Source organism: Barbus barbus (assembly GCF_936440315.1).
Source record: "Barbus barbus genome assembly, chromosome: 3".
NCBI lineage: Eukaryota > Metazoa > Chordata > Actinopteri > Cypriniformes > Cyprinidae > Barbus > Barbus barbus.
In genome coordinates, this window is record NC_136731.1 from 35171558 (window position 1) to 35185315 (window position 13758).

Below are 13758 nucleotides of genomic sequence, written 5' to 3' on the forward strand. Positions count from 1 at the left end.
CGGATCTATTGGAAAGGGTGCCTCTCTTCCTCAGAAATGTGTGTCAGATTCAATAGTGGACACGGCTGTGGTGAGGGTTGTGAAAATGGTTCTTGATGCTCTGTAGTGTAAGGAAACAAAGGTTTGGGAGCATGCTAAGATAATTACAGCAGGACACCAGTGGAACTTTCACTACATTAGCTTTGTACAACTTTTGGAAGTTCTTCTGAACAGATAGATAGATAGACAGACAGACAGACAGACAGACAGACAGACAGACAGACAGACAGACAGACAGACAGACAGATAGATAGATAGATAGATAGATAGATAGATAGATAGATAGATAGATAGATAGATAGATAGATAGATAGATTAGTAGCCTATATACTGTACACTAGAGGCATGTTTGCACTAGCAAATTTAAGTTTTAAAGCTGCATCTCATTTTGTAGTAATACCAAAAGTACACTTAAATTAGGCCATGTTGTTTTATGAAAATAGATTTTGCATACATATATTATACACTTAATAGGATCACCTAAACATGCCCTATGACCTAACACTGACTAACCAACCCAGTCAAATCAGTCTTGCCTCTAGTCATCCATGTGCTTAGGGTCTGTATAGACAATGGGTGTCTGCACTTTACAAGTCTTCACAAAGTACATTACAATAACGGAACAAACAAACTTTCATAGACTAATACAATAGACTAAAAGAGATTTTAAAAGAGAGAAAAAAAATCTAGATCCTAATATCTGCATTTTTTCTATTCAACATACACATGGCAAAAAGTTTAAGTTTTTAAACACATAATCTGTAAATAATTATGCTTGCAAAGTTTCTCATAGCTCCAAAAAATAAATAAATACAAAGCACTTACCCTCAAAATCAGACAATATCCCCTCCAGATGGTCATTGACTGAGATAGCTGACATCCTGACTTCAGTCCAGGGAAAACTTCCAGCCTCAGTGGCACGCAAGCACAAGAAATCAACTTTGCAAAAAACAGCACAAAACCTCTTAAAAGTTTTTCCGACGATTTTTGGGCTTGTGATGCAACAAAAAAAAGTTGCGCTTGTGGTGGGAGTCGCTTCTCATCTGAGAGCGCAGAGCAGAACGTCAGATTCAATAGAGACCCAAAGGCAGACAACCATCTGATAAACCTCCTCCTCCCTGTGAGTCCTGCCCCCTCAAGAACAGAGAGAGTGGTGGGTAAAATGACTCTCCACCCTTCACTCCACCCTGCGGCTACACCTGGGGGGGGAGGTGTACATCCACATCCTGAGAACATAGTGCAGCTTCTTGGGTAACATCTACTTTAATTATATTAATTGTATTAATTATATTTCATTCTGTTCTATTTAATTGTTTCTTACACCTACATTTATATACTTCCTGAGAAAACACAGGCAATTGTACTTTTTATTGGGTTTCATTTATTTGATCAAAAATACAGTAAAAAATAGTATATATTTGAAGTCTAAAAGAATGCACATATTTGAAATATTGTTTTTTGTAACAATGCCAAAGTCTTTACTGTCACTTTTAATCAATTTCATGAGTCTAAATAAAACAGTATTAATTTTGTAAAAAAACAACAACAAAAAAACTTACTGATGCCAAATGGTATTGTAGTGTCATAATGCAACAAACTAATATTTGTTATTTATTTTTCGTCTATTTTAACTAAGTATGTGTTTACGAAATGAAAACTTTTTTATTTAGACTCATGAAACTGATGAAACAACTTGAATCACAAAAGCAGATAGATACAGTAGATAAATACATTTTAAAAATAGAGAAGAAATTGATATAAAATAAAGAAATTGATACTTTTTAATATGTATTTATTTATCTATTTATTTATCTGTCTTTCTATTTGCTTTTGTGATTGCAAGTTGTGATTGGTCAAAGTACTTTGAAAGGGTGAGTTAGGGACTTACCTGTCCTGGATTAACTCATGAATTGACCCCTTTCAAACAAGCTCATTGCTGTGTGGTTAGCTGATATGTCCAGAGGGACATGTTCATGTCAGTTTAGCGAAGAGCAAGTGAAATGCTTGTTTTGTTCTTATTAGATGCATATTAGCCGCTCTGTATGCTTATTGTGCATAGATAGTGTTGAGAAAATGAAAAGGAAACCTCATATAATATTGTGTTTATTGACCTGAATAAAAATGTGATTTCTAACAGTGCAATTACACTCAACTGTAGCAGTATAACAATAAGTCTTAGATCAGGAAACACCTTCAGAGGGTTTAATCCATTGTGGAGCTGAGGGATAGCAGAGAATTCCTTTCATCTTTCACGGCCTACTTTGATTCTGGTGCTTATTTTCAAGAGATAGGGGTATTTATTTATATCAGAAACAGGAAATGTGGCAATTAAAAGTGGAAGGAGACTAAGAGTGGCCATGTGACTGAGTTCCCAAACTCCACATTTGAGCGTCCATGCGGAGGAGCCAGACAGTGATCCTCAGTGGCCCTCATTAGCCATATGAGTGTAGTGTGCTAGGGATTAATGTCACGTAGCCTTTAATACTGAAATAATAATGAAACAGGTTCTGACTGTAGGCGAAGAGTTTCAGTGTTTTGGAAGAGAAGTGAGTCCTTGACCGTGCCGCTAACCACCTCTGTCAAATTACATGGGTGTCTGAGGAACAACAATTTCTGGAAGTTGAAAAGTGCAATTCTATGTATTCGTGAGCTGAGCAGAAATGAAAGGAAGGGAAAGGATTAGATTGTGTGATGTTTGTATTATCAGCTATTCTCCAACATGTCTAAAGAGCACTGAAGAGGTAACGGATTTGTGAGGGTAAAAATAGATTTGGTTTTTGTCAGAGATATCCATTCTGCCATAGTAAAAACTTGATTTCAGGCATAATTATTGAGCTCTCTGAACTAGGGCCTGATGTCAAAATATTTTTTTTCCTGCTACTTTTTTATTCCATACAAATATGACGATTTCCCCAAAAGTTTCATGGAGTTCCCAAAATTTAAACTAAAGATCTTTGCATCTTTTAAACAAATTACCATTAATGGAATATGTGTTTATGCAATATATATTAGACCATTGAAATCAGCCTTTTTTTGCATACAGCCGAGGTAAACAGTAAATGTCAGAGAACTAGCAAACACAGCTGCTGCAGCAGAAAATTACTCATAAACTCTCTCAATTTCCTGCACGCTGCAATTGACTGAAATGCTTCTCAAAACATTTGGGGAGCATTTAATCCTAGCTCAGAGTTACTTTCCCACCAAATAAATAAGCTGGAGGTTCTCAAGCATTGTTTCAAAGGTCATGACATACGTTTTATAATATTATGTATTTCAATGTTAATCCACATGATTTATCTATACTTAAAAAATCATTAAAGCAGAATTTGGTAGGATATGTGACCAATAGCTGAAAAAAAATCTGTTTTGTCTTACATACACTACTGTTTTTTATGCTCACCAAGACTGCATTTATTTGACCAAAAATAGAGTTAAAACAGTAATATTGTGAAATATTTCTACAAATTGAAATAACAAATTTATTCTTGTGATGGCAAAGCTGAATTTTATTGAATGATCCTTCATTCTAGAAATCATTCTAATATGCTAATTTGGTGCTCAAAAAATTACTTATAAATGTCGAGCACAGTTCTGCTTAATATTTTTTGTAAAAACTGTGAATTCAGGATTCTTTGAGAAACGTAAAGTAGAAAGTACCAGCACTGATTTGAAATAGAAACCATTGATAACTTACATTTATTTGCTGACATCTTTTTGATCAATTTAACGCATCCTTGCTGAATACAAGTTGAATAAAAATGTATATATAAAAAAAAACTTACTGACCCCAATTTGTTTAGAATATTCATTTATTTATTTTGGCACACATGTTAGTATGTTACAGTTTTCACACTGCCCACATAATCAGCATGGCGCTGAGCATATTTTTGCCATGCATAGCATGCTGAAATCAGCAAAAAAGTGAATAATGCTCTGAAAGCTATTTGTCTATATGATTTTTTGCAGTATGGGCTTCTATAAAAGTAGCATAGATTATTAGTCTGATTTGAATTGACTTTGGAGTAGCTTGATGCAATGACAGACACACAAACTCTATTAATTCATTAAATATAACTGAATGCAGATGATTTCCACAGTGTATAGCTCCAGCTTGGTTTTATAATTTTGTATATGAATTTATGGCAGTTTTTTAAACAAAATGTAGAATATCAGACGTAATTTCATTTTCTGTATAAAGCCACATCAACAAACACACCGTCATTTTGAAAGCTCAACATGAATCTGTTGCTGCTTTTACGCTATTGCTTCTTCCATACATTTTTATCAGGTTTTTATCATATTTGCAGGGCAGGTATACACTGACAAACTCCTGGCAGTATCAAAACCCAGAAGTGTCATGGTTTTTAATCTTCCAGCTGCTACTTTGAGCACAAACCGAGATGAATGATTTCAGACCGGCGCACATCAGTGAGCAGTATATCTTCTGTAGCAGAAGCCCAAATCTGTTGAACTGTTCTGATGCACAGACATCCACTGAAGCAGGCAATTTACCTGAAGGGCTGTGCAGGTTAAGTCAGACTCATTGGCTGGACCGTGGTTGATCTTTGACCTCACCTGCCTCGGGTCACAGATAAGGTGCTGTCACCGAGGTATGTACTCTTCAGAAGCCAGTGTTAACATTGTGTCCGTAATCTGCTCTTAGAGGTGAAAAGGAGACTTTTCAACCCGGCGAGCCAATCATCTTGAAATCAGCACTGGCACCTGTGGCTGCAGGGCATGCATACCTGTGAGCATGTTGTCACTACGGCTGACAGCGCCGTACGGTAAAATATATTTTTTCAGATTTCCTCGGTGATCAACAACATCAGCCCCCTCGCTCCCATTTTTCAGTTACCAACTTCGCATTGTCGCTGTTGAATTATTCAAGAGTGTGATGGGAGCGCTGCTCAGACAGGAACAGGAGATTAATATTTGTCATGCTCTCTGATACGGTGCAACTGACCAGAACAGCAAATGGAATCTGATCAAGGTGCGCAGAGCAGTGTATGAGAGCTTTCCTGCTGTGCATTCCCTCTTCCCATCATACTCTTCCTCACAGCTGCCTCCAGCCAATACAGATAGAGGTGAGATGCAGCACAAATCACTGGAGTTTCTCCCCAGTATCTAATTATATCCTCTGCAGAGATGGAGCGCTGTCTCGTTGTGAGAAACCAGAGAAAACCGAACGTGTTGTAGGCGTTTTCTTGTTTTATTGTGTGTGCCTGGTTGCTTTCTCAGGGTGTAAATCACCATCGCAGAGGCTAATATCTGTGTTGACACTGCTAATTGATTGATCCCTTTGGGAGCTGCACATAAAGCAAAAGGGTGATGGGCTGGCTGTCATCTAACCCTATCCAGAAATCAACTGGCTGACAGGCAGGAGAAATCTGGCCTCTGGCCTCTTAGTTCCCATCATTCCTGTGACCTCCTAATCATTATTACCATCTAGCGACATAGTCAAGCATGACAAAGCTGCTGGGGGTAGAGGATCGTGAGCTTTAAAGACATGAGAGCCGTAAGTGGGGTCATTTGTGTTACGTAAGGACACATTCAGAACCTGGTGCCCAGGTGCAAGCAAGTCAACCGGAGACCTGCTTTCATTCGGCTTGGATAAACGTGGGATTGTTTGGAAGAATAGTTTGCCACCTGGTACAATGTTTTGAAATAATAATATGATTTAAAGGGATAGTTCACCCAAAAATGAAAATTCTGTCATTACGTACTCACCCTCATGTCGTTCCAAACCCGTAACACAAATTAAGATATTTTTGGATGAAATCTGAAAGATTTCTGACCCTGCATGGATGTCGTGGTGCTGTCAAACGATTAATCACATCCAAAATAATATTTTTTGTTTACATACAGTAATATGTGTATTGTGTACTGTGAATATTTATGTATATAGAAATACACACACATACAGTATGTTTTGAAAATATTTAAGTTTTTACATGCATACATTTATATTCATATAATTTATATTATATATAAATACATTTAATATATAAACATAACATATTTGTCTTAAATATATACATATACAAACATACAACATATACACAAAATACATTCAGTGAATATGTTTTTCAAATTGCATGAATTCTTTTCTCTCCCAGACACAACCACCACCAAAATTGTATGTACCCACAGGCCAATTGCATGTTTATGAACTCTTTTCAAAATTGTTAAAATTAGATTCAAAACATAATACAAAACTGTATAAGATGGCAATTTGCTTTATTTCTACATTTATATTGTATAATGTATCTAAAAAAAAAAAAAAATGAAATACTTTCAAGACAATTAGATTTAGTTGAACCTACAGTAGGTGTTAGTCTTTCGATTTCAGTACTGTCTGTATATATATATATATATAGAATATATATATAAAAATTGAGTTGTATTCGCCTGTTCACATGATCTCAACATGGTCGCCCCATGAGGTGACCCACTCTGTATAAAATAAACCAGCTTTTATTAGATTATTGATATGTGTGCTTTCTTGCATTTGACTGTATATGATTTTTAAACATATCAAAAATACATTTAATTTATTTGTTGATCTCTGTTTTTGATTATTTTCTGACTTGTTCATTAGATGCAATATATTCAATGCATTCTAAATATATCTCTGCTATTTCACAATATCATCAACTCTCAAGGCCAATTGAGCATGTGATGTCCTCTTCACAGAATTAAACATGATGCAATGTAACCTGTGGTGGGGTAACTGGATAACTTACAATGGCTGAATTCCAGTTCTTACTGTGGGCTCCAAACCAAAGCATGCATGACAGATGTTCAACGTCATGTCACCTGTCAGACAAAATAACAAGAATTTTGTCAGCCACCCAGACAGTTTTGCAATAGCTTTGTTGTGAGGGCATATTGTTCTCTTAGAAAACCACACTTTTAAATGTATTGGAATAACATGCTACAGATGATTACATAATGCCTATTGTAATCATACATATTTATAATTGGTATATTTAGAATATGGACCAATGAGAGTATGCTGTATTTAAATATGTATAATATATAATTATATAATATAATTGATAATAGAAATGTTTCTTGAGCTGCAAATCAGCATGTTAGAAGGATCATGTGACACTGAAGACTGGAGTAATGGCTGCTGAAAATCTAGCTTTGCCATCACAGAAAATGTTTTTTTTAATATATATATATATATTAAAATAGAAAACACGTGTTTTACATTTTGATAATGTTTCACAATTTTACTGTTTTTACAAAATATTTGAATCAAATAAATACAGCCTTGGTGAGCTTAGATGCTTCTTTCAAAAACATTAAAAAAAAAATCTTACAAACCCCAAAGTTTTTGAATAATATATAGTGTTTGTAATTGTGTACGTGTGTATTCTTTTGATGCTTATTTGATATGCATTCTAAATTAGCAAAATAAAGCTACATAAAATTCCAAAAATAGACGAAATACTGAACAACCACAACCGAGTCAAGTAATCAAATTAAATTTTAAAAGAGGATCATATTTTAAACAAGGATTATTTATCCAAATCACTTGATCATTTAAAACATAAAATCTTAACTAGAGATTGTTCAGTGACTTTTTTCATCTAATCTTTTCACTTGGTAAAAAGCTCCTTGCTGCCATCTGCTGGTGAAAGGAGTAGTGTTGTGCATTGCAGAGTACATTTAATCCGTGTCTGCCACCTGATTGGTATTAAACAGGATTGCATGTGGTGTTATTGATGAATTATTTGATAATGCATATGCAGAGTCTACCGCATCTTGTGATGCAGAGGGGGCAATCTGGGGGCAATCTGATAACAGAGTCCTATTCTGATTTGTTTGCGCTGTATACATAAATATCACGCTCATAATAAATGGAATTCGAATATCAAAGTCACTCTAAAATTATGCATGCATTACAGCACATAAAGGAACAGCGCCCTGTGTAGAGAAGGAAGGAAAGGGAAGGAGGGGGTATAGTGTGGGCAAAGAATTTTACTTTAACTGGATCCACTGCACAGTCAGACAGGTTGATAGATGAGCAGGTAGCCAGGCTTGGTGTAGAGCACAGAGGGCATCTCTTCAGAGACGTGGGGGTAGGTAAGACCGAGTTGAGGTATGTGCCATGAGCCTGAAAGCATAAATGATTTGTTGTGTTAGGAAACAAAATGCATTTTTGATAAGCAAAGCTAAAGGAACGCAGCACCTGTCACAACCTCAACAAACACCTTCATTCACTCCAGAAGAAGAATAGCTTGCATTCAATCTTTCAGCCTCCATTTGAAATAGCCATTTGAAGAGAAGAACTAAAACTAAATTTTGAACTAAAATCATGCATTGTGAAAGTCTTTGTTTTGTCTTATTTTCCAGTATAAATTACAAAAACTAATTTCAAACAAAATGTCTTTATTTTACAAAATTGCATTAAGTATTGAATGTTTTGTATATTAATATATACCATTTTGCTCCTATAGTGTGTGGTGTCCTCCACACATTAGCATTTTTGATCATAAATATTCAACATGTTGAATATTTACGATTTGCGATCGGGGCACCTCCGACGTTCTTCCGAGCAGATTCAGTCACTCTTAACACACCTCACACGACAGGAAAATCGGATAAGATAATCTTTAGAACCACCAAGATAATCGGGTCATTACTTAGGATTGTCAGAAGGGGAGAAATCGGCCTAAAATCAGGATTATCTTGTGGTGTGTACCCAGCATAACCCCAACTGCTGGGTCAAAACAACGCAATCGCTGGGTTTGTCCATATTTTACCCAGCGCTGAGTTCTATTTAACCCAGCATTGTTTAGAAAAAAAACTAAAACACACACACACACACACATATATATATATATATATATATATATATATATATATGGATGAAGAAAACAAATCCAAGATATTATTTTAATAACAAATCTTATTTTAAACAAATTAACTTCCCCAGTAAACTTAAAGTTACTTAGTTAATGAATTAAAATTAAAGCAATGCATTTGTTACACTATAAAAAATGCTGGGTAAATATTGGACGGAACACATGCTGGGTTAAATGTTTTACCCAACCTTCTGGTCAGTAACCCAACCGCTGGGTCTAAGCAACCCAGTCGCTGGGTTCGTCTATATTTTACCCAGGACTGGGTTGTATTTAACCCAGCCTTTTTTAGAGTGTATTCATTAATCATTGTTAATGTTAGCAAATAAAATACAAATGTTCATTATTAGATCATGTTGGTCCATTAGATAATAATACAACCATTTTAAACTATATTAACAAATGGTAAAATTAACACTAACTAAAATACATGATCTACAAGTATTTTCCATTGTTAGTTCATGTCAACCAATGCAGTTAACAAATGAAGCCTTATTGTAAAGTGTTACCAAATAATCTTTTTTTTTTTCAGTATGCCAGTGATATTTGCATCAACAGGAACACAAAACGTGTGAATACGAAACATAATGGCCTGAACATGAGACAGTGGTATCACATTCCCACTGTGATATGTAATATTGACGTCCTTCTCTTGTATGATTACCTGACAGCGACAATGACAGCGCAGCAGAAGCTGAGAGGCAATCGCCATGCCAAAGGTAACATCCATTCACCCGCTCTAATTAAATGCCATTGTCACGTCAGTAGGGATCCAATCTGCAGCATACACATGACATGTCCACCTCTCACTGTGAAAGACTGCAAAAAATAAAACAAACTTCACCTGCATCATCTGCATTATGCTTAAAATAGGCTGTCTGTGGTATAATTGATGATTGGCCATCAGAGTACATATTTTCCTTAAAGAATGATATTTTTCATGAAGACAGAGACAAAATGTTTGACATTTGTGGCTCCGCTGCATGGCTACACTAAATAACAGTCTTATTTTTCTTCTCAGTTCCAGGTTTTGCAGTTGTCAGTGGTTAAACAACATTACAGAACCGTTTTTCATGCAACACCACAGACAATTCTACTGTTACATACTGACAAAACACAGTTCTTTTATGCCTAGTATTACATAAAATACAAATCACAGAAGATGCTGGTAAAATATGTGTTTTTTATCTTTTTTTCCCCTAGTAGATTTCTAGGCGATTGGAGAACTTTAACAAAAGGAGGAAGTTAACTAAGTGGGAGCAGTCAGCGGAAAGCGTTTCTTTCTCATGAATTTCTGAACACTTTTGACGAGTGTGGGCGTTATGCTCCTGAAGGAGTATCGCATATGCATGCCTCTAACGGCGGAGGAGGTAAGGTCTCGACCTTTATTTGAAGAGAAAGTGAAAACTGTCGTGCTGCAATTAAGTTCTCAACAGGCTGTTGCTTCCACTCCTAAATGTCAATTAACCAAAGTTCAGAGGAAATCAAAGAATGCAGTGAATTTCAAGGAGGTGATAGTTGAGGGTCATACATTTTTACTGAATAGAGCTAACCCATCCATGCGGTCTTGGTAGGTTGTTTTTTCTTAGATTCGAAGGTTCTTTAATAGGAGGTCATAGATCATATTTGAGCTGTGAAAGATTTCTCAACAATCATAACCTTCCCAAGGTCTGCAAACCTCAGGAATGCTATATTTTTAAAGGTCATCTTCTGAAGCAGCAACAAAATATATGCATTACTGTAAAATGAGGAGCTGTGTTTTGGTGTCCTTGGTATAGGGCATGTGAGCAATATACAATCTATAAACACAGCCATCAGGAAAAGGACATTGAGAAGATTGAGGAGGTCTTGCAGAATGAGACCCATGTTGACCCATACATTGACTGCTGGCTTAAAAATACTTTCGTATCTTTTCTACTATCATATATATATATATATATATATGTTGTATTTTAACAGATGTAACCAATTTTTTAGACAACAAAATTGGTCAAAAGTGCAAGAATGTTTTTTTTTCATAAATATAAGAAGAAGTGTGTCTTGATCACCAACGCAACATATTAAAAGGATTATGTGACAGTCTGGAATAAAATTGCAGCGCTTTGCCATCACACTTTTTAAATATAAATATATTTACATTTAAATATATTAACATTGAAAACCGTTATTTGAAATTGTAATAATTTTTGACAATATAACAGTTTTTACTGTATTTTCGACCAAATAAATATATAATCAATCTTTGAAATAGCACTTTAGATATTAGCAAATATTTGTAAAGTTATAGCAGGTGTTATTGTAACAAAGAAGCTCGGTTTCTAGTGAACCTCAGTTGTCATGGTAAAATCTTTCTCTGGAGTGAGATAAGGGCACATTTACATGTCTCCATGAGTGATGGTGCTTCCATCTTAAGTGTTTGGTTAACATGTGAGCGGTCACAAGTTCAATCCACAATGGGATCAAGCCCCGTTATGCTAGAAAATATGATGCGTTCCGATAACAGGTCCTCAGTTTACTCGTCCGTCAGAGCAAAATATAGAATGGAAGAAAGACTATATGTTTTCACCTGCCACCAGACTCTTAAATCCATTTACTCCTATAACTGCCATAATTAGAGCTCTTATCAGAATTATAGCCATTAGCCTTTGACAAGGAGGGCTTTAACGGCAATTAACTTGGAAATAATTGACCATACTATAATTGGTTTCATTTTCACAAATAAGAGGGGAAGTCCCCAGACAATGTTTTGCCATCAATGCTTTTAAGATTGCGAGCGAAAATGTCGATTTGCATGTGTCTGCTTCACACCGCCGTCAACTTAAACCATTTCCTTGGGCTGATTCTGCGCCACCTACTCGACTGTTTCATTATGTAGAAACATTTTGAATCGAGCTGCCTTTGTTGCCAGGCAACCTCCTCGGACATTTTGTTTTAGTTATGTTCATGAGCTATTAAAGCATACGAACCAAATCTCAAAGCATGCTATTTTTAACCTGCCTTTCCACTTGAGCGTATGCGGCGTGTAATGAAGTGTATTGTTAATAACCAGCTACGGCCAAGCTCTCTATCATATGTCGCGAAGGACTCGGGAGCGAGGGCTGTGATTAGGCCAGGGGTTATTTAAATCTCACAATCCCTGGATTAAAATGCAGAAAAACATGCCGTGGAGATAGTGTCAAAGGCGAAGAAGAAAAAAGCCAATGCCACATGCGTCAAATGTTTACTTTAAATATAGATTCAGTGCTGCATTTTTAAGGTCAGTTGGAAATAAGCATTCAATAGCGTTCCTCTGTTGCTGTTTCATTACAGCTGGAACAAGCTCTGTGTGAGCGAGGCAGTGCTGCAATACCTGAACAGACTCTCTGAAGCTGTGAAATAAACAAAAGCCGATTCAGGTTGAATATTGGAAGGCCTTTACACCGCAATCGCTAACCCTGTGCACGTTAGACGTCTTTGTTAATCGCAATTCCCCAGATAAGCGGTGTGTGAAGAGGCATGAGGTATTAAGAGGGAGCGAAATTGAATAACAGCCTCTGCATTTCTAAACAAATTTGAGACGCAGGTCTGTGTTGAAAGTGCCCTCAAGCATCTGCCATCCAGCACTAATTGGCAACACGTTCAAGGGACCCCGGAGAGGGATTTACCTTGCTGTTAATTGGAGAGAAGTTGGATCGATCGCTAGTTCTTCTTCTGTATAAAGACTCTCCCATGTTGCTGTCATTCCTTATCATGAAGCAGATTGGGCAGGAGGGGATGAGCTGGGCAACGGTGGGAATGTAATTGGGTTTCTTCTGTGGCACTGCAGAAGTTTTGCTGCTGACAGGGAATCTTTTGTCTTTGGCCTGCAGCTATGGTGTCAGAATCTTCAGTTTCCCAAGGTGGACATTGCTCGCTGTCCAGGCCTGAGCGCTTTGATCCTCAGAGTCCTCTGGAACTTTCTCACACACTTTGCTCTGTAAATGTATACCGACCCTTCCATGGGATTCGAATGATGTATTCGGAGTGCCAAGGACATGCTGGGATGTCACTGTCTGGGCTTACTCTTCTGACGTTATTGCTGTGGAGTTATGAATACATTCCAGCTGAGTATGCGCATGCTTCCTATGTTCTACATCCAAGAAAAGGCTGGAAATGTCTTAATAAATCACTTTAACATTGAAATTGAGTGTCATGGTTTGTTTGTAGCTTTTTTATTCCGCATATTATTTTATATTTTATTATTTTCTATTTTCATATACTTTAAATATATATTTTTCCTGTGGTGGCAAATCTGAATTTTCAACAGTAATTACTCCAGCCTGTGTGGGGAAGTCGTGGCCTAACGGTTAGAGATTCGTACTCATAATCCAAAGGTTGTAGGTTTGCGTCTCGGGCCGGCAGGGATTGTAGGTGGGGGGAGTGAATGTCCAGCGCTCTCTCCACCCTCAATACCTGACTGAGGTGCCTTGAGCTGCCATGACTTGAGCAAGGCACCGAACCCCCAACTGCTCCCTGGGCACCGCAGCATAAATGGCTGCCCACTGCTCCGGGTGTGTGTTCACTGCTGTGTGTGTGCACTTTGGATAGGATAAATGCAGAGCACGAATTCCGAGTATGGGTCACCATACTTGGCCGTATGTCACGTCACTTTCACTTAAGTTTCACATGATCCTTAGAAATCTAAAAAAATCTAAAAAGAACAGCATTTATTCAAAATAGAAATGTTTTGTAACAAAATACACTGCTGTTCCAAAGTTTTCTTTTTTCTTTTTATTCATCAAGGATATGGCGGGGAAAAACTTTTGAGAAAAATTGATAGTTGTAGTTTTTCTCATTATTGATCATGTTTGAACTATACATGACATAT

General features: G+C 36.7%; 1 protein-coding gene across 1 annotated transcript in view; it reads right to left on the reverse strand.

Moving 5' to 3' along the window:
- Positions 1-1180, reverse strand: part of LOC306859282 (uncharacterized protein) — a 62477-nt gene extending 61297 nt beyond the window's left edge. The window contains exon 1 of the mRNA XM_079400245.1: positions 865-1180. Within this exon, the coding sequence (XP_079256371.1) occupies positions 865-919 (55 nt within the window). The 5' untranslated portion in view covers positions 920-1180. The remainder of the gene's footprint in view (positions 1-864) is intronic.
- Positions 1181-13758: the final 12578 nt, after the last annotated feature.